The sequence below is a fragment of the Tachypleus tridentatus genome, chromosome 9, assembly GCF_004210375.1.
Source record: "Tachypleus tridentatus isolate NWPU-2018 chromosome 9, ASM421037v1, whole genome shotgun sequence".
Classification (NCBI taxonomy): Eukaryota; Metazoa; Arthropoda; class Merostomata; order Xiphosura; family Limulidae; genus Tachypleus; species Tachypleus tridentatus.
The window spans coordinates 107,961,236-107,981,006 of record NC_134833.1 but is presented as its reverse complement, the minus strand read 5'-3'; the positions used below and the strand labels follow the sequence as shown (position 1 = coordinate 107,981,006).

Genomic DNA, 19,771 nt, shown 5'->3' with positions numbered 1-19,771 from the left:
ATAGCAAAGAAGTTACAATAAGAGTTATAAAAAAAAAAGTCATTAACAGGAATTCTGTCAAATGCATACAAAAGAAGAGAAGTGAAAAAATCATTTGATAAAGATATCATTGATGTCATTATAAGTATGTATTGTTTTCAATGGATATGTTCATAACTTCTCATATAAAGTTTTCACAAATTTTGCAAGTAAACATGTTATGAAACAAACTTGAAGCATAATAATAACCTGTGATCAATAACTACTTGTTATTATTTTTGTAGCATCTTCAACAAAGAAACTGGAAACAACAAATAAGACAGTAATAAAAAAAAATTGTAGGTAAAAAATCATGTTGGTTTCCAAGTGAGAAATAAAAATGTCATTCTGTTAATATTTTATGTTTATGAACTTGTTAATTTAAACAGAACAAATTTCAACTCTGTAGAGTTACCAATGTCTTATAGTCTACTTACAGCATAAGTAGGTTACATAACTCTTGTTAAATTTTGTATTCAAAGTAAATTGATAAATGAAATATTTTGGAGGTCGATAGGTACTTTCCTCAAATTGTGGTTTCAGAAAAATAAAATATTCAATTTCTATTTATTTTGTTTTTATGTATTATGAACTTTGAAATATTAGGAAACAATCCTTCAATTTGTACATTGTTATATTTAGAGGGCATTGATTTGAAGACAAAATGATATTTTTTAACTTTTTTTATTAAATTTCACTAAATAAAATAATTTAGTAGAAACAATAAAACTTTCAAAAATATTAATTCTGAAGTACAAGCTAATGTATATTTTTATATTTCTTAAAATTAAGTCCTGTCATATTGCTCATGAGCAATACAAAATGATATTAACACAGTTAAACAAAATATTTCAGTTCTATAAAGTTATCAACGTTATCAATACAAATATGATTTCAATCAATCTTTAGCTTTCAATATGAATTGTTTGAAATATTTTTTGTATTAAACTTCACTTTTAGCTGTCTTCAGTTCCTTTTAATTGTCTTATTATTTAATTTCTTTACATAAATTATTTATCTTTTTATAAAGGCTATCATGAACTGAATGAACTAGGATAATTATTAGAAACTAGCAGTACATACACACTACAAGCACTTTTATAATTTGAACATAAGATCATATTGAGACAAGTATAAGTCATCTTGGTTTAATAAATACTCCAAGTAAGTGCATTAATGTATTGCAAGTAATTAAGATATCTACACATTAACTTGTAAAATTTTAACAGTACAATTGTGCATATCTAACTACATGATGTGGTGTGTAAATTCTACTTATATCCTAAAAGCAGTCCTGTAAGAAATTCTTCACTGTACTGCATAAATGCCACTAAAAGGTGTCCTACAAGCAAATTTTGTATGTTACTCTACAAAAAATTCTATAGAACTATCATGTTTTAATTTACAATAGTACACCTATAGGACTACTTAAAGGATTTTTTAACAGGAATCCTATAGGATATTTTTGTAAGGGCTCATTAAGTATAACAGCATAAACAGACAGTGAAAAATCAAATCTTTTAGCTGACTACTATTAAAAATTCTTTCTCCACACACTGCGACCAACCCCAAATTATTCACTCCGACTTCTTTTGAAACTAAAAAATCCTCAGATACTCAAGAGCTATTTAACAGAAAGTTGCTTAGATACATTACTCAAATGCATTATATCCAATACACTAGTTTACTGTAAAAATAACAACCTTATACCAAATATTCAAAACTTTTCTCATAAAGGCAGACAAACAGCTGATCACGTAATCTAACTAAACTCACTGAATCTACTCATGAATCCTTATACAATAATCATGCATGCAATCTTAGCCATTTTCTTATAGGTAAAAAAAGTTTACAACTCTGTTAGGCATAACTCCATTAGATACAACATGAGAATAAATAATACAGTAATTAGATGGGCATTCAATTTCCTGAGTAACCACATAGCAACAGTAAAAAGTAATAAAAGATATCCAAATTATTTAACATTACTACTTGAAACCCCAAAATGCTGTATTCTCACCTCTTCTGTATATTATTTCTGAGATTTAACATACACTTACTTCTCACAATATGCAGAAGACATTGTTGTTTGGAGCCTTTCACATAACACCCTAATAACAGCAGAAGTTCAAAAATCCTTCAACACAATAGTAGAATGGTGTAATAATACTCAAACCAATTAAAACAACCAGCATTCTGTTTCAACAAAGCCTTAACAAACATTTCAAAAACATCAATAAAAAAAAAGTTAACCTAAAACTATATAATATTGAAATAAAATTATGTCCCTCAGCCAAGTTTCTGAGCTGAACATTTCAGAACATTAATAAATCAATCAGCAATAGAATTGATTAAGTAAGACTACATGCAGAAAAAAACAGAGGCTGCAACTTTCTGCTGTCATCAAAATATACTCAAGTTATATTTGCCCCTTAACAGAACACAGGTTCCAAGCCAAATACATGTCCAGTTGAAAAAGTGACAAGTTACAGCTTCAACAAAATATAGTTTTAAAAGTAGCTTTAAGGCTTCCAAAGTTTATCCTCACTAATTACTTCCACAAAACATGCAACATAACAATTAACAAACAAAAGATTAACATCTTTAACAGCAGACCTTCAAACTAGAAGTCCTCACAAGAAACATCTTCCCCATACAAAAAGTACTAAGCATCCAAAATAACAAATACATTCAAACAGTCAGCACAAATGTCATTTCTTTTAGTCTATTCATGTTGTTTTATTATTTCAGTTTGGGCACAAAACAGGTAGACTAATTCAGCACCTGTCCTGTGAAAGTGGGTTTTCTCTGGGCACTACCTTTTCCCCTCCCTTGCATTTAATTATGTCAGCCTTAGCACCAAATCTGCAGTTCCCAGCCACCCAGTGACCCTGATCATGGGATGTTTGTTATAATACAATTTGTTGAAAGTTTATTCCCTTGCTTCTTTTCAACAATGCTATCCATCTTACTTTTATCATCTCTGCCTCTGAACTATCCACATTTCTTTAATCTGTAGTTTTCAAACCCTCCATAGTGAAAGAGCTGATCAGTCTCTCTAAATTTACATTTACAAGTTCAGAAAATAATTTATTCTGAGGGGGAAAAAGGGGGATACTAATATCCCTGAACATCCCAGTTTGGGAAAGTTTCTTTCCTCTAAAAATTAAATCCCTGTCACAGATGTGATGAATTTTTCTTTGTCTGTGAATTGGACAAATAAATGGCAATTGCATTGTAATTATAATAAAAGCAAAATATTACATGTAGGTTGTGAAAATTTGAATTATAAATACAATTTTGATGGGAATAACCTTAACAGTGTCATTAAAGAAAGGGATCTTGGTGTAATGGTTGGTGAGTCTCTTAACCATCCAAGCAACATGCTGCTGCTAGTGTTAGGGCAAATAGGAGTTTAAAAGGTAATAATTTTATTGTGTAAATCACTGATTAGACCATGCTTGAAGTATTGTTTTAAGTCTTGGACTCCTTATCTTAGGAAGAACATTGAATTGTTGAAAACAGTTCAGAGTAGAATTACTGAAATGGTGTTTGGGATGGAAGGGTAGTCATACAAGGAGATTGAAATGTTTCTAATTGATTTCTCTTTAACAACAAAAAAAAGATAGCTAGAGGGGATCTACTGAGGTGTTTAGTACTGTAAGGGGAATTGATAGTCTTGATGTATCAACTTTTTTCCATGCCAAGCAGTGAGAAGGGTAGGGTTGCAAATATAAACTTTGACATGATAGAAGTCATCTTCATCTAAGACAATTTTATTTTTCTAACATGGTAGTTGGTCTTTGCCATGGGTTGCCTTCAGATGTTGGGGAGGCAGTAAGTGTAACTGAGTTTAAAAGAAAACTTGATAACTATAAAAATTATACGAGTTGGATTGAAGTTTTTTTCTAATTTACTGATATAATAGTTTTAAGTTAGTTAAGAAGATGGGACGACCAAGATAGACCAACAGGTAGCTTGTTGTCCCAAAACATATGTAACTAGTAAGCAACATGAAGTTATATTTCTCTGTGAAATATAGTTTACAATTTATTTAATGTAAAACAATTACTGAAAGACATTACTGTTTGAATGTTTAAAACATAACTGGTACACTGGTAAAGACCATCACAAACAAAACTTCAAAATTTAACACAGCAGCATAAGACAGCATCTATTTAAAATTTTGTGTATACATCATGAAATGTCCACATCTCCAAATATACAAATTAAACCCAATAATGTGTGCAAAACAATTGTTTTCAATCTATTAGAAGGTTATTTTGATTCTACAATACTGTAAGGATAAAAAAATTCAGAACTATTTGATAAATATAATAGAATTTTAGTGTCTCCTGTAACATGACAAAAGTAATGTTCTGTTTGGTCCCTTGAACTTGTGTGGATAATTCACTGTTGCATTAGGAATCATAATTTCTAGATATACAGAAATAATGAACTTTTATACAAAAGTAATATATATCAACTGATAATAACTTATAACTCTATGCATAATAATTATGCAAACAAACAAAAATGATTGAGAATTGATAAATTAGATATGGCCATTATAAATAAATATAACTGTTGGTACTAATTAGAGTAGTGAACTGTTATACAAACACCTGTACTAAAACACAAAAGTTAAATACAATATGAAGAAACATTTCAAAAACAAAACTTACTGACAAAGTTTCAGTTGGTGCACTGAAGAGAATAATGCATCCTATGAGCTCCATTGCAGCGTAGACACCTCCCAACAACAGTAACACTTTAGGAACTCGATCTAAAATCTCTGGATCTTTGAAATACCTATATAAACAGAAAAAGCAATATCATAACAGTTTTGTGTCCAGAAATAAACCCCAATACCTTAAATATAATTTAACAATACTAGACCCAATAATTAACTAAATTCACTTCCATTTTCAATGCTATAGCTTAAAAGGTTCTTACATTTCTTTTTTTAATACTTTTCCAAATTACATACTCTCAAATACTTACTAAAAAATTTATCAAGCAGAAAGCAAAGTAATTATAAATAATAGAACTAGAGAAAAATATAAAAATATGTTGAATTTTTGAAATTTACAGATTCTAAAACCCAAAACTAAAAGAAGTGGACCCAAGCAGCCACCAGGAGTGGCAAAACAGACATGGAAATAGATGGATGTAAACTTGTCAACTCTTTTAACCAAGGAGGGCATGGATTGATTGATTGATTTAGTGTTTTATGGCACAAAGCAGCTAGGCTATCTGTGCCAAACGTCCGGTAAAAAGGTAAAAATAAAGTAAATGTAGTAAAATACATAAAAGAAAATGAAGGTAAAACAAAACATCATTGAAAAACAGAAAAAGCATAAAACCAATGTTGACACCTAGTCTACAATGTTAAGAGAGAAAGCAGAGTAAAAGATGTTGTAAAGGACTTACTCTAGCAAAATGGTAATGATCATAACCCACCAGGAAGACTAACAGGTAAGTTCAAGAACTACCGTCAGTCACCTGAAGTTGGCCTTTCCAGTCCTGGTTCTGGGTTATGTGTCATAGCAGCCATTATCAAAATACAAAATAATAGAAGTTTTAAAAGACACATAGCAAAATCGTAATAATGAGTAGCTAAATGTCCAGTAAAAAGGTAAAGGTAAAGTAAATAGAGTAAAATTTGTAAAACTAAATGAAGGTAAAAATAAAACAGCAGTTAAAATATAAAATGGCATTAAACCAATGTTGACATCCAGTCTACAAAGTTCTAAAGGACTACCTGTAGCAGAATGGTAATGATCATAACCCACCAGGAAGACTAACAGGTAAGTATAAGAATCACCGTCAGTCACCTGAAGTTGGTCTTTCCAGTCCTGGTTCCGGGTTATGTGTCATTATGGCCAGTACTAAAAGGTAAAGTAATAAAAGTGTTAAATGACATGCAGCAAAAATGTAATAACAACTCGCCAGGACGACTAACGAGTAGTTCAAACGGATAGTTCAAACAGCAGCGTTAGTCACCTGAAGTTGGCCTTTCCAGTCCTGGTGTAGAGTTATTTAATGTTCTGGCCATTTTCCAATGTCAAATTGAACTAGAGAGAATGAAACTGTAAAAAGGGAACCACAATTAAAAAGGTGTAATGAATAAATATTCAACACTTAAATGAGATTAAAAAGATTAATGGCCATTAAAAACTAAAAACATTATCAAGGTGGACAGTGTCACCATCACCAATAACACTATCCAATGTTACAGATAAACCCTAGGAAAGAACATGTTTAAAATAGTGCCGTCATTGAGAATCGTAATGATAGCAAGAAAGTAAAATGTGGCTTATAGTGATTTGAGTGTCACACAAACTACACATTGGTGCATCAGTTCCAGATAAAAGAAAACGATGAGTTAAAAAACTGTGACCAATGCATAGTCTAGTTAGAACAACTTCCTCCTTCTGAACCTTACGGAAACCACATGGCCAAAGCCCAATAAAGGGTTTTATGTGAAAAAGCTTGTTGTCGCGTTGCTCACTCCAAGTGGACTGCCAGCTAGCACGGAGCCGAGCCTTGAATACAAGACCATAGTCCATGTACGGGATAGGCACAGTGGCAATAGTGCTGGAGCAGATAGATTTAGCTGCCGTGTCTGAAAGCTCGTTTCTGCAAATACCAACATGGCCTGGTATCCAGAAAAACTGGATAGAAGTAGCAGTTAATGAGAAATGGGCCAGTCGGTTTTCAATATCAGCGAGAACAGGGTGTGAGCCAACGTGTAGCGATTCCAGGGCCAGTATAGAACTATGCGAGTCAGTATAAATAGTGCAGTTGGAGTACTGCTCAGCTTCAATATGATCCAGGACAAGAGATATGGCATACAGTTCAGCAGTGAACACAGAAGCTGTAAAGGGGATTCTGCACGCAACCACCAAACTGCAGCAAACCATAGCAGAGCCTACTGAATTACCTGATTTGGAACCATCTGTATTAATGGGAATGGAATGATCCTTTGAAAGATGTTCATTAAATAAAAGACGGTACTTCCAATCTGGAGTATCTGCCTTTTTCAGATGACTTAAAGAAAGGTCACATGTGGGGGCTGTAATAAGCCATGGTGGGATGGGCTGATCAGTGGATTCTGCAATGTTATCCAAGGACAGACCCAATTCATCCAATTGCGCCTGGATGTGAAGGCCAAACGGAGCAATGGCAGATCGTCTGTTCTGAAAAAGTACGGCCCACTGAGGAAGGAAAACACATCCCCAGGTGGGATGCTTTGGTAAGGAACGAAGTTTCGAAAAATATAGTAAAAATAGTTGCAAACGGCAAAGGTGCAGAGAAGGTTCATGAGATTCAACATATAAACTTTGAACTGGAGAGGTGCAGAAAGCCCCAGTGCAGAGTCGAAGTCCTTGGTGATGAATGGGGTCCAGCATCTTTAAGGCCAAGGATCTGGCAGAGCCATAGACCATTGATTCATAGTCGTGTTTTGATCGAACAAGAGCATGATATACCTTTAACACAGAACATCGATCTGCTCCCCAACTGGTAGTAGAGAGGACACAGAGGATATTCAGTGCTCTTGTGCATTTGACTCAAAGCTGCTTTAAGTGTGGTATAAAGGTCAGCTTACGGTCAAAGATAAGCCCCAAGAACTTGGTCTCAGGGACCACTGGCAGTGAAACTTCTTCGATATAAAGTTCAAGATCAGGGTGAATACCCCGTTGGCGGCAAAAGTGCATGCAAACAGTTTCAGAGAGAGAGATGTTAAATCTGTTCCCCTTAGTCCACTTCAGTACACGATTGAAGGCTGTTTGTAGTTGCCACTCATTATATCTCATGTTCGACAACTGACATGAGATGTGAAAGTCATCAACATACAACCCATTCGCAATAGTGAGAGGGAGTTGTTCAGTGATGGCATTTATCTTTATACTGAAAAGTGTGACACTCAAAACACAGCCCTGAGGGACTCCAAGTTCCTGTACAAAAGAACTGGAAAGTGTCGAACCCACATGAACTTGGAATCTCCTGTCCATTAAAAAATTTTCAATAAACATGGGTAAATGGCCACGTAACCCATATGTATGGAGGTCTCGCAAAATGCCATACCTCCATGTTGTGTCATAAGCCTTCTCAATGTCAAAGAATATTGACACAAGATGTTGGCATTTGAGAAAGGCTTCTCTGATTGATGTTTCAAGTCGAATTAGGTGGTCTGAGGTGGAATGCTGTCATCAGAACCCAAACTGGGTGGGCGAGAGGAGGTTGTTTGATTCGAGGAACCAAACAAGATGAGCATTAACAATCCTTTCTAAAATCTTACAGAGACAGCTCGTCAAAGCAATTGGATGGTAGTTTGAAGGAATCTTGGGATCTTTCCCTGGCTTAAAGAAAGGTAAAATAATAGCCTGGCACCAGGCATCAGGAAAAACATTCTCCTGCCAGATCTGGTTAAAGACAATTAGAAGGACATCAAGAGAAGCAGGAGATAGATGGTACAGCATGTCATAGTGTACATCATCAGGTCCAACAGATGTACTGCCAGGCCGATGAAGGGCCATTTTCAGTTCCACCAGTGTAAAGGGACAATTATAGTCAAAGAGACAGTCAGTTCGAAAGGAAAGAGGTGAACGCTCTGCCCGAGTCTTGATGGCCAAGAAAGTGGAGGAACAAGCAGAAGTGCTAGATACCCAGCAAAAGCATACACCTAGAGTATCAGTGATGCTCTGGACATCAGCCACCTCCTGACCATCAGAGAGTAAGATCAAGAGGGGGGCAGAATTGTAGTGCCCATTGACCTTTTAAATCCTGTCCTATATGACCTTGAAACTAGTGGTAGAAGATATGCTAGTTGAGAACTTAATCTAAGATTCCTTCTGGCTTTGACGTCTTACCCACCTAGCACGTGCACGGGCCCGTTTGAATGCAACACGGTGTGAAAGTGTGGGATATCTACGAAAAGTATCCCAGGCCCGTTTTTGAGCCTTCCGTGCTGATTGGCAAGCATGATTCCACCACGGACGAGGATATAGTGGAAAACGTGTTGAGGTTTTAGGAATACACTGAGCAGCTGCTTGTATAATACAGCCAGTTGCCGCTGCCACACAGTCATCTATTGATGGCTGATTCACGATGGCAGGATCAAGTTCTGCGAGAGCAGTGAAAGTGGACCAGTCTGCCTGATCCAGCTTCCACCTGGGCACGTGGGTAGGGTGGCATCAACCACGGCCTGTCTCTCTCAAAAGTATAGGAAAATGATCACTGCCTAGTGGAGTACTGTTAACCCTCCATGAAAAATGGGAGAATAATGAAGGGAAGCAAACTGAGAGATCAATAGCAGTAAAGGACTGACTAGGTGCATGAAAATAAGTGGAAGAACCAGTATTGAAAAGAGAAAGATTGTGATCAGAGAGCATATGCTCTACAGAGCGACCCCTCCCATCAATAACAGCACTTCCCCAGAGGGGATGATGTCCATTAAAGTCCTCCAGGGGTAGAAAGGGAGACGGCAACTGTTCAATGAGAGCATCAAGGTCTGATTGATCATATGTCTCACCAGGGGACAGGTAGAGAGAACAAACAGTGATGGTATGACCCAAGGAAACACGGATGGCTACGGCCTCCAAGGGTGTACTGAGTGACAAAGACAGGGTGGGCACATGCAGATCAACCAATAGTGCCACCCCTCCATGTACTCGTCCATCACACAGCCTGTTATTTTTGTACAGAGAATACTGCCGAATGGTGACTGTATCAGCAGGTTTTAGAAATGTTTCTTATAAGGAAAGACATACAGGATGGTAGGAAGCAATCAGTGTTTTGATATCATCCAGATTAGAGCGTAAACCTCGACAGTTCCATTGTATCAAGGTGGCCATTTTTTAATGACGGGTAGGCGAAATGGCTGGAGAACCCTTCAATTTTCGACCATGTCTTTTTTCCTTCCTGTCATTAGTCAGAGGAGGTCTATCAACCTCCATGGATCCTGCCCTGGGTCGATTGGGCAGGTCTTTGTTGGAAAGGGATTCCAGTGACTGAGGACGTGAACGAATGATTATTTTGCCTCTTGGGGTGGGAGAAAAAGATGTATCAGAAGAAATGCCTGTATTTGAAACTGAAGGATGTGGATCTTGAAGTTTGTTGGAATGTATGGGAGGAACAGAAATGGGTGTGGATGTTGATTCAACCTTTTTAACCATGGAGGTCAAAAGGCTTTTCGTTTGTTTTGAAAACGATTCTCTTGGAGGTACAGAGAGATCTGTCTGCACTCCCACTGTAGTTGTGGAATGAAGTGCAGCAGCATATGTCCGAGATGGAGTTGTGGAAAGCAATTTCCGAGCCTCAGGATAACTAATGTTATGTGTCGTTTTCAAACGCTGCACCTCTTTTTCCTCCAACCATTTTGGGCAAGAATGAAAGTAAGAGGGGTGAGAAACATTGCAGTTTACGCAATGTAGATTCATGTCACAGTCATAGGCATCGTAATCCTTGCCTCCACAACGAGCACATGTCAGGGAACCACGACAGGATGTCTTTGAGTGGCCGAATCTCTGACATTGGAAACATCGAAGAGGGTTTGGTATGTATGGCCGAACCCTGCAAATGAGATAACCTGCCTTGATGGTGGCAGGTGCACGTGATGATGTAAATGTCAAAACGAGGGTATTTGTTGGCAGTGTAACTCCATCTTTGCGAGTGGAGATGCGCCTCACTGCAGAAACTCCTTGAGTGGAGAGACCAGCAAGAATCTTTGACTCGGGGACGTTCTTCAAATCCCCTCTCAACAATAACTCCTCATGATAAATTCAAGATAGCATGAGGGGTAACCTCAATAGGTATATCACCAATTGCCGTTGAATTCAAGAGGAGTTCACTGTGGTGGGTTGTGGATGTTTCAACTAACATGTCTCCAGATCGAAGCTTCTTTACTGACTTTGGAGAGCCAGCAAGACCCTCTAGTCCCTTCTGAATAAAAAAAGGGGACAATTGCCCTAAAGGTTTTCTGAAAGAGAATGTAATATAAGAAAATGAGGTACATGTGTTACAGATGTTGAAGATTGCTGCTCAGAGTCTTCAAGACGTGGTCACTTACCTATTGACTGTTTTTCACTATTTTATTTAAATTTTTTGAAGGAGGATCCATAGGAAAAAAGAAAAATTTTGGTACCCACTGACCCCACCCACCATGGAGCCCTACGAGGGGACGCACTACAATGTCATGCAAAGACAATGCAGCAACACCAGGGTTTCATGAGCACTATACCCAAACACCAGCATCAGACACAATGTCCACAACACCTGTTGAGAACTTCCAACACTGGTACTTGGTTGACTCTAGCCCAAGTGGACCAGCCGATTTACCCAAGGGGGGGCACCCAAAGGCCGCTCGTCTACAGGAATTCAAGGCCAAAGTGGTGTGTTAGGGTTGGACCCCTCAACCACCAGGATCCTCTCCTCCCCTTCACGAGTCGCTACACATGGCAAACACGTGGGTGGATGTTTAGATCCCAAAAAAGGTATCCAGACAGAATAGAACCTTTCCTGGGAGATCCCCTCACCACGTACAGGAATCCACACCGAGGGAAGGGCACGGAAAGATCTATCTAAACTCCCACTCTGGCAATGGAACAGACTGCATAAGCATATATCCGAGATAGAGTGCAGGACAGTAATTTCCAAGCCTCTGGGTAGGAGATATTGTTCACAGTCTTCAAGTGTTGCACTTCTTTGTCTTCCACCCACTTACAGCAAGTACTAGAGTAAGAGTGGTGTGAACCATTACTGTTAACACAATGTGGTTCCAGTTCACACTCATAGATATCATGGTCTTTGCCTCCACAATGAGCACATGTTTAAAAATAATGACATGCTGTGTTCGAGTGACTGAACCTGTGACACTGAAAACAACTGAGAAGGTTGGGAATGTATGGCCATACCCTACAGTTCAGATAACTTGCCTTGATTGTAACAGATGGATGTGGTGATGTAAATGTTAAAATCAGAAGATCAATAAGCATCATAATTCCATCTTTGCAAGTGGAGGTTCAGCACACTACAGAAATGCCTTGGCTGGAAAAACCAGCAAGGGTCTCCAACTCAGGAATGTTCTTCAAGTCCCTCTCAACAATAATTCCTCTTAAGGATTTCAGGGTAGCACACGGAGTAACCTCGATGGATATATTCCCAATTCTCTTTGATGTATTATGGTGAAGATGAAGTACCCTCCAAGATGTCTCCTGAGTGCAGCTTCCTTACTGACTTGGGAGAGCCACAAAGCCTCTCTAATCCCTTTTGAATAAAAAAGGAGGCACTTGCCCTAAAGATTTCTCAGACAATAATGCAGAATAAAAAATCAAGATGTTGAATCTGACTTTGATGGTTACTGTATAACAGAGTTGTGCATATGTGTTCATTTTCTGATAATTTGTTGTTTGTTTTTTTTTTGTTCATGAATGGGGGGATATCCATAATAAAATAAAAACATTTCAGTGGCCACTATCCCCACCAACCACAGAGGCCTATGAGGGCACTCACTGCAATATCAAACAAGAACATTGCAGCAATGCCAGGATTTCATGAGCACTATACCTAAACACCAGCATCAGAACAATGTCCACAACACCTGTTGAGAATATCCAACACTGGTACTTGGTTGACCCTAGCTCAAGTGGACCAGCTGATTGACCCTGGGGGGTACATCCCAAGGCCATCTGTCTACAGGAGCTGAAGGCCAAAGTGGTGTTACGATTGGACCCCTTAACCACCATGATCCTCTCCTCCCCTTTATGGGCCACCAAGCATGGCAAACACATGGGTGGATTTTCAGATCCCAGAAGGTTTTATAATTTCTGTTTACTTCTGTTTAATAAACTATCAGAAATTTTGCAACTTTGTAAGATTTTCATTAAATTTCTTACAAATTATAATAAATTTTGCTGGTATATATTTTTTAAAGTTGCATCTTGAATAACCAAATATACGAACAAAACGGTACCTAATACATCATGTTCATATCCTGAGAAAAAAAGGTGGTCTAGTTCCTCAATCACTGGGAATATGAATATGACAGTAGAAGTTATTAATTATAACATTTATTAAATTTCAAAAAATATTTAATTTACTTTTGGTCAAATGCCCTGTAGCAATTGAATGTTATAATAAAGTAGCAACCACTGTCTTCAAACTGGCATCAAAACTATTAGCATCTGTAGAAAATCTCTTGACCTTATGCCAACCTTTCCCTATGACTTCCAGCAAATAAAGTACACTTTTTCCATTACTACTATTGAAATACCAAAATATATATTTATACACACTAATGTTTTCATACAACAATCAACAGACCCATTATTTTCTGGTGATTTATTTTCTGGGTTAAGAAAACCTGTCTGAACTTGATTGAAAATTAAAGCTCCAAGTCCATATCCAGCAACAACTATGCCATTAACAAGACCTTTTCTTTGAGGGAACCACTAGATATGAAGAGAAAAAAAAAAGTTGCAATACTTCTGTGACATTTTTTAAGAAAAACAGAATAGCACCTAAGTATTTTTCAAAATCCAATTAGACTCAAACTGTTTTAAATGTAAAACATATACACAAGTAAGAAATAAAACATTTTGATGAAGCAAAGTATTAACATATCTTGGATTAAAATCTGGGTAAAGCAACATCATTGCATTACTTCATCATCTTTCGCAATATAAAATGACAAATAAAAGCAAATCTAGGAAAAAAGATGTCATCAAATACCAATATCTTATGTTACTACAGGTATAATTCTGACATAAGATAATTATATATATATACACACACACACACAGTTGAGACATATATAAAACAACAAATAGGAAAATGACTAAAAAGAAATCGGATATAAAAGTTACCTTCATTCCATTAGCAAGTGGAGCAACATAGGCAAGTCCAAGGCCAGAACATGCTAAAAACCCATAAACAGCAGCAGTTCCAACAAAACTAATCTTTATAGCAAGAGCTGACAGTGCAATACAGCCACTATGAACAAAAATAATGAATCAGTAAGTGATAAGTGAAATGCAGTAAGTCAGATTTATTACAAAAAATAGGCACTAGAAAAACGCTTAGTTTCTCCTAACTTATAATGTTGCAGTGTTTAGATAAATTATACATTTCTAATTTCTCTGATATTATAGCTAAATTGATTTTGTTTTGAGCTACTTCTTTCTCTTTGTTGGTCTTTATATAGATAATATCTGTCCTGCCATGAAAGGATATTGTTCAATAATGCTTTTGTATAAGGAAGTAATTTGTAGTGTACTTCAGTGGTTGTTCAGATACTATCTAGAAGTCATGGCCCCATCCTAGTTTATAATAACAATGACCAGTCATTAGCACTACTTGTACTTGGTATACATGAGTGTTTCTGCATGCTAAGGAATATTGAACTGTGTCAGTCTATATTGAAATAGGATCAGATAAAATTAATCACTGAAGGTGTCCAGTCATAGTGAGTCTGTCATGTTTATTCATTGTGTTAGTATTGAGTGTCTTAATAAAAATTGTGCATTTTGTATTACATGTTTTGTCCAGTTTTGTTACTTCAATTTACACTATCTTTAGTGCATCTCCTACTAATAAACAGGTCTATCTAATATTGCTCTACAGTTCATTCAAATTCTGAATATGCCACACTGTTAATGTAGTCATACTAACATAAAATTTGTTATGCTATTCAATTTTTTGGGAAACATTCTTCCAAATTTAATGTGAGCATAAACTAGCATTTAGAACATAATTCAACAAACTAATTTGCCTATGTTAAAAAGTAGTGCTAGGTAACAAATTTTACAGAGGATAAATTTTATTCTTCTTTGTTGTTTTACATTTAACTTTGCAAAATATATCAATGTGATTAAAAAGTAGTAAAACCTACTAATGATACAGTTAGCTGTGTCAGGAATAAGACCTCAAATGTTTTGATATTTGAAACCAAATAAGAGGCTTTGAATCATAAAACTAAACTAATAAAAGCCATTGTGAGCAAATAATTTAAATGTCATATGTGCATCATAATCACAGAGAGTAACCTAGGAGCAAAAAAAAAAGCATCAATACAAAAACTTGCAACATAAACTTATTATTAAAGTATAAATATTTTAACTTCTAACTACCAATAACTTCTAAGTAACAATAATCTATTTTCATATTTTAAGTCATTAAATTATTCTAACAATAAATAAACAAGATCAAAGGATTTCAAAAATCTATATCAACCATCATATTTCACTCAGACAAATCATGGTAAGTGTTAGCTTTATATTTGTTATTAACAATTAAGATGAAATGCCTTATTTGAGAGATGAATGATGCAACTTTTGCCAAACCTAAAACAAATTATTTCATCAAAAAAGTAACACTGTCTTCAATGGAATTATGTCTGAGTGTTTCATATCTTAAATCTATCTCATCTAGTTTTATAGTCTGAAACTGTTTTAAAACATGATCTTGAGACATGTGTCCAACCTAATAACAAACTTACAACACTAATCACATATCCCCCAGTGCCATCTACCCTATAGTGAAAACACAAGTATATTCCTTTGCAATAATCCATTAAAACCTGAAATTATCCTAGACTTCTCAGGCCCTCTCCATTTATAATAACTGCAGAAGAAAGCACAGAATCAATACAAAATCACAAGTTAAAAAAAATTAAAAACCACTATTCATCTCACTAGCAATTAATAAAGCCTGTTAATTCATAAACATGGTTTTATGTGAACTGTAAAAATGATATGAAACTTTAAAACCATGTTGATATCAAAGTACACATTTAAAAAAAAAGGTTATTTATATTGTAACAGTATAAATATGATATTTATCTTGCATGTTAAGTTACTCATTTATTTTAAAAATTTACCTGAAAATTGTGCAACCGATGAAACAAGTAATACGAGCTCCATATCTGTGTTCCAACACACCCCCAAGTGGCATCAGTAACCCCTGACCCAGTATCATAACTGCATTAATCCATAATGATTGACTGTATGATACACTTTCATCTACTTTGGCTTTAATATAGGAAGTCATATAAGTGTTCATGTTACCAAAGGTATAAAAAGTTCCTAATGTAAGGTGAATAAGTACCCCTCCAAACACTGCCAAAAAACCATGAAGTTTGGACATTTTTTAATTTTCTTTGAATCACCAGAAATACTCTCTTCAATGTCTATATAAAACAAGAAAAAATATCAGAACACAAAGTGTACAATTTAAAAAAATTATTAGTCCATAAAAGTCATCTTTCTGTCACCAGAACAATTAAACCATTACAGTGTATATACATTGTTTAATCTTGTGAAATAAATACATGAATTGATGATATATTATGCACAGACACACATATATATAACCTATTTACATACTCACTTAACAAGCTTTAAACTAACAGTGTGAACAACATTGTTTGCACTCAGTGCCACAGGTTTATAACTCTCTACCTCAAAATCACAAAATAAAAGGTTAGCCAATTACAAAACAAATATTTTGAAGTGTGATAATTTAAAATCTGGGAAGCTCAGAACCAGATTTGTTCTTTGGATTTTTTTATTTTTATTACACATATACAAGGTTCCAACAGTATCTTTTTCTTAATTGAAAAGGAATTATTAATGTAGTACAATTCCACTCACTGGCAGCTTCATTTGTAATGTCAAAGTATATCTAACATAAGTGCTCTATGTTTTAAAATGCTTTTTTTTCTCATTATACTCAAATAATATGTTTATATATTTGCAAATGGGTATTTGTTTATGTTATTACACTCTTAATCTTTGGATTTTTCAAAAAAAAAAAACAGATGCCAGTACAAGATTAAAATAGCCTCTGTTAGAGATGGATCACAATTTGTGCAAATAAAGTACGAAATAAGATAATTGCTAATAGTGTGCAGCTACTTATTTAGATTAAAATATATTTTCTGTGTTGGCTGCTTCTTAAATAACCTCAGTCAAATGTTGTGTTTATTAACAAATCTAATAGTATATGTAAGTTCACATGGTGATGGAAGAATACAATTATTTCATTTATTTTAACTAAGGAACTGATGCAAAAAAACAGAAACAAGATATTAGTACAAGTTGCATATGAATTACATTATATTAACCTACCTTCATAAAATCTATCCAACACTAGAAATAGTCCACAGCAAGGTAACAGTGTTTGATACCTATACTATTTCTTTTTTTTTCCAGATATTAGTACCTAATTGGTATCCAAACAATTAAAATTTTCACACTTGCAAGAAATAATATAACCTAAAATCTACTACAGGTAGTATAAAGTAATAAATAGAACACAGACAGTTAACTTACTGATAATTAATGCTGAACGTAATAACACTGAAAACTTAAACAAATATTATAAAAGTTATTAGCAAAAACCTCATCTATCAGTAATGCTTTGTGTTTGTGTACATAAATAAAAATAATTTTGATATTTTTCAAATCATTTGACTTTCTTTCTCTAAACTAATGTTTCTAATATTTAAGTACATAAAAATAACATTAAATATGAGAAGTTAATATTATTTGTAAAAAATCATTTTAATCTTAATCAGTTTAATCAAACTGATTTTAACCCATCTTTTATTACACAATTAGCACCAGAAAATTAAGTTTTTTAAAGAAACTTAATATTTAAAATTTATAATATAAAGCAAAGTTTTTGTTAATATATATTCATCAATAAATTATCAAAAATACTATAATTAATTATAAATATTCATCACTTCCCCAGTTGCATTTCCCACTCATATAATATCCTTATTCAGTATTTAAAAATAGTGAGAAGGGTAGGACTTGTACTAATAGTAACACTAATACTAGTAATAGTACTACAGTTAATATGATAGTTTCGGATAATGTTATGTTTACCATATGTTGTGCACTCTATTCTGTTATTATTTTATCCAAGGAAAACTAACGTTATACGTACAGGCACTGCCAATGAAAGAGCTTTCATTTAAATCATACTTTTTTACTCTTAGTTATTTCACATAATATAACAGTTTCTTGGGTACTTTTATTACTATCAATTTTTCTCTTCCAAAATGAATGATTTTATTTTAAACAAACAATCAAAAACAACACTCCAGATCAGCCATATTGCGACCTAAGCTAAATGATACGATCTGAAACTTAAAAGTAACCGATTGTTTTCTCCGGTTCCCTATTAGCAATGCACCAACTTGTCTCCTCCACACTTAAAATACTCAATAGAATATATTCAACTCGTTATACTTAAATAAAGAGCTAGTTCGTATTTCTATGCAGGCAAATAGATACTCGTAAACGATTAGTACCATCAATGTTAATTTTGGGTGAAATCTAGTATCTAGAATTTTTAACTTTAGGATACAATTCACACATTTTCTTCTGGTGTAAAACACTCGCTCTATAATCATTCACGTTGATATGTATAATATAAAAAGTATTTTGTTTAAAATGTTCAGGTATATTTTAAATTATGGAAGAAACAAGTCAATAACATAGCAGCTCAACCAAAATATAATTGCGAAGGGTATTTTCACATTACTTTGAAGTTCAAGTACTTGCATATGTCAGGTAAGATAATTTGCACTGCTAACAAACATCTACAAAACAGAGCGCAGAAATGCAAAACATATATATAAAACAATGAAACGTGACAAAAAAAAGAGAGAATAAATTAAACTTAAAAAGAAGTGAGCAACGATAAAATTAAATAACAGATTATACTTACGAGTGTAATATAAGGTACGTTATGATAAAATTTGCTACTGCTCTACTCTTTACATAGTATACCTAAATATCTTAACAATATGTGGCATGAACACTACAGCCGTGTCTGACATTTGCACTGCACCTAGGAAATTGAGTAAACGCTCCACCTCTTGTGTTTTGACCTTGGATATAACTCAGTTATCCCATCTATCATTGCCTAATCAACTTAAGACTTATTATTAATTATCGTACATTCTAATATAACATTATTTGTTCCTAATCTAAGATTAATGCATTTTTAGTATTATATAAATGCAGATATGCTAACTAAATATACGACGTATTTCTAAATTTCAGTAATATTATAGTATTGATTCTTCATTCTTTGTATATACAGGTTTCACATAACAAGCGGTGGAAAAAGCTGTTGAGTTTATCTAGTTAAAGTTACTTTTGCTACTTTGTTGTTCTTAAAGTGGATAACACCTGTAACTAATCGAAAACATTATTTCACAGTGATACACTTTGTATAAGGATGTCGACAGCAATGTCCTTTAACAGTAGTTCAGGGCAGAGATTTTCCTAATGTTTTGCAACTGCACATTTCTATTCTAAATCATTTTTCAAATATATAACACCATATTGCATCTCATATATATACATGACAAATAACCAAGAAATGAAGAATATTGTTGTAAATACATTTATTTACTATCTCTGGAATGGAATATTATAATCTTAAATTTTTCTTAGATATTTGTTCATTTGAACTTACTTATATAGGTCAATTTTCAACTGCACAGTTACTTTTACAGGTACAAAATTTGTGGTCAACAGAACACTAGGAAAAACCATTCTTTCAGGTGATATCTGAACATTCCAATTCCATCAACATTGTAATTCAGCCCTGGATTAACCATTAAGCAAAATAAGCATGTGCTTAGGGCACCAAAGGAAGGGAACACCACAGAGCTTTCCCCATAGCTATCATGCCCTTACCTCTTTCACTGCCACATTGAACTTTAGTCGAT

General features: G+C 34.6%; 1 protein-coding gene across 4 annotated transcripts in view; it reads right to left on the bottom strand.

Annotated features, from left to right (window-relative positions):
* LOC143226010 (apicoplast pyruvate carrier 1-like) overlaps positions 1 to 18,896 on the bottom strand; it is a 74,482-nt gene extending 55,586 nt beyond the window's left edge. For 3 of the 4 annotated variants that reach the window (XM_076456375.1, XM_076456374.1, XM_076456373.1), the window contains exons 1-6: positions 18,760 to 18,896; positions 17,148 to 17,241; positions 15,899 to 16,207; positions 13,887 to 14,013; positions 13,345 to 13,472; positions 4,704 to 4,830 (exon numbers count right to left, since the gene is read on the bottom strand). In XM_076456375.1, coding sequence (XP_076312490.1) covers positions 4,704 to 4,830; positions 13,345 to 13,472; positions 13,887 to 14,013; positions 15,899 to 16,164 — 648 coding nt within the window. In that variant the 5' untranslated portion in view covers positions 16,165 to 16,207; positions 17,148 to 17,241; positions 18,760 to 18,896. The remainder of the gene's footprint in view (positions 1 to 4,703; positions 4,831 to 13,344; positions 13,473 to 13,886; positions 14,014 to 15,898; positions 16,208 to 17,147; positions 17,242 to 18,759) is intronic. The other variant, XM_076456372.1, reaches the window with a different exon arrangement.
* Positions 18,897 to 19,771: the final 875 nt, after the last annotated feature.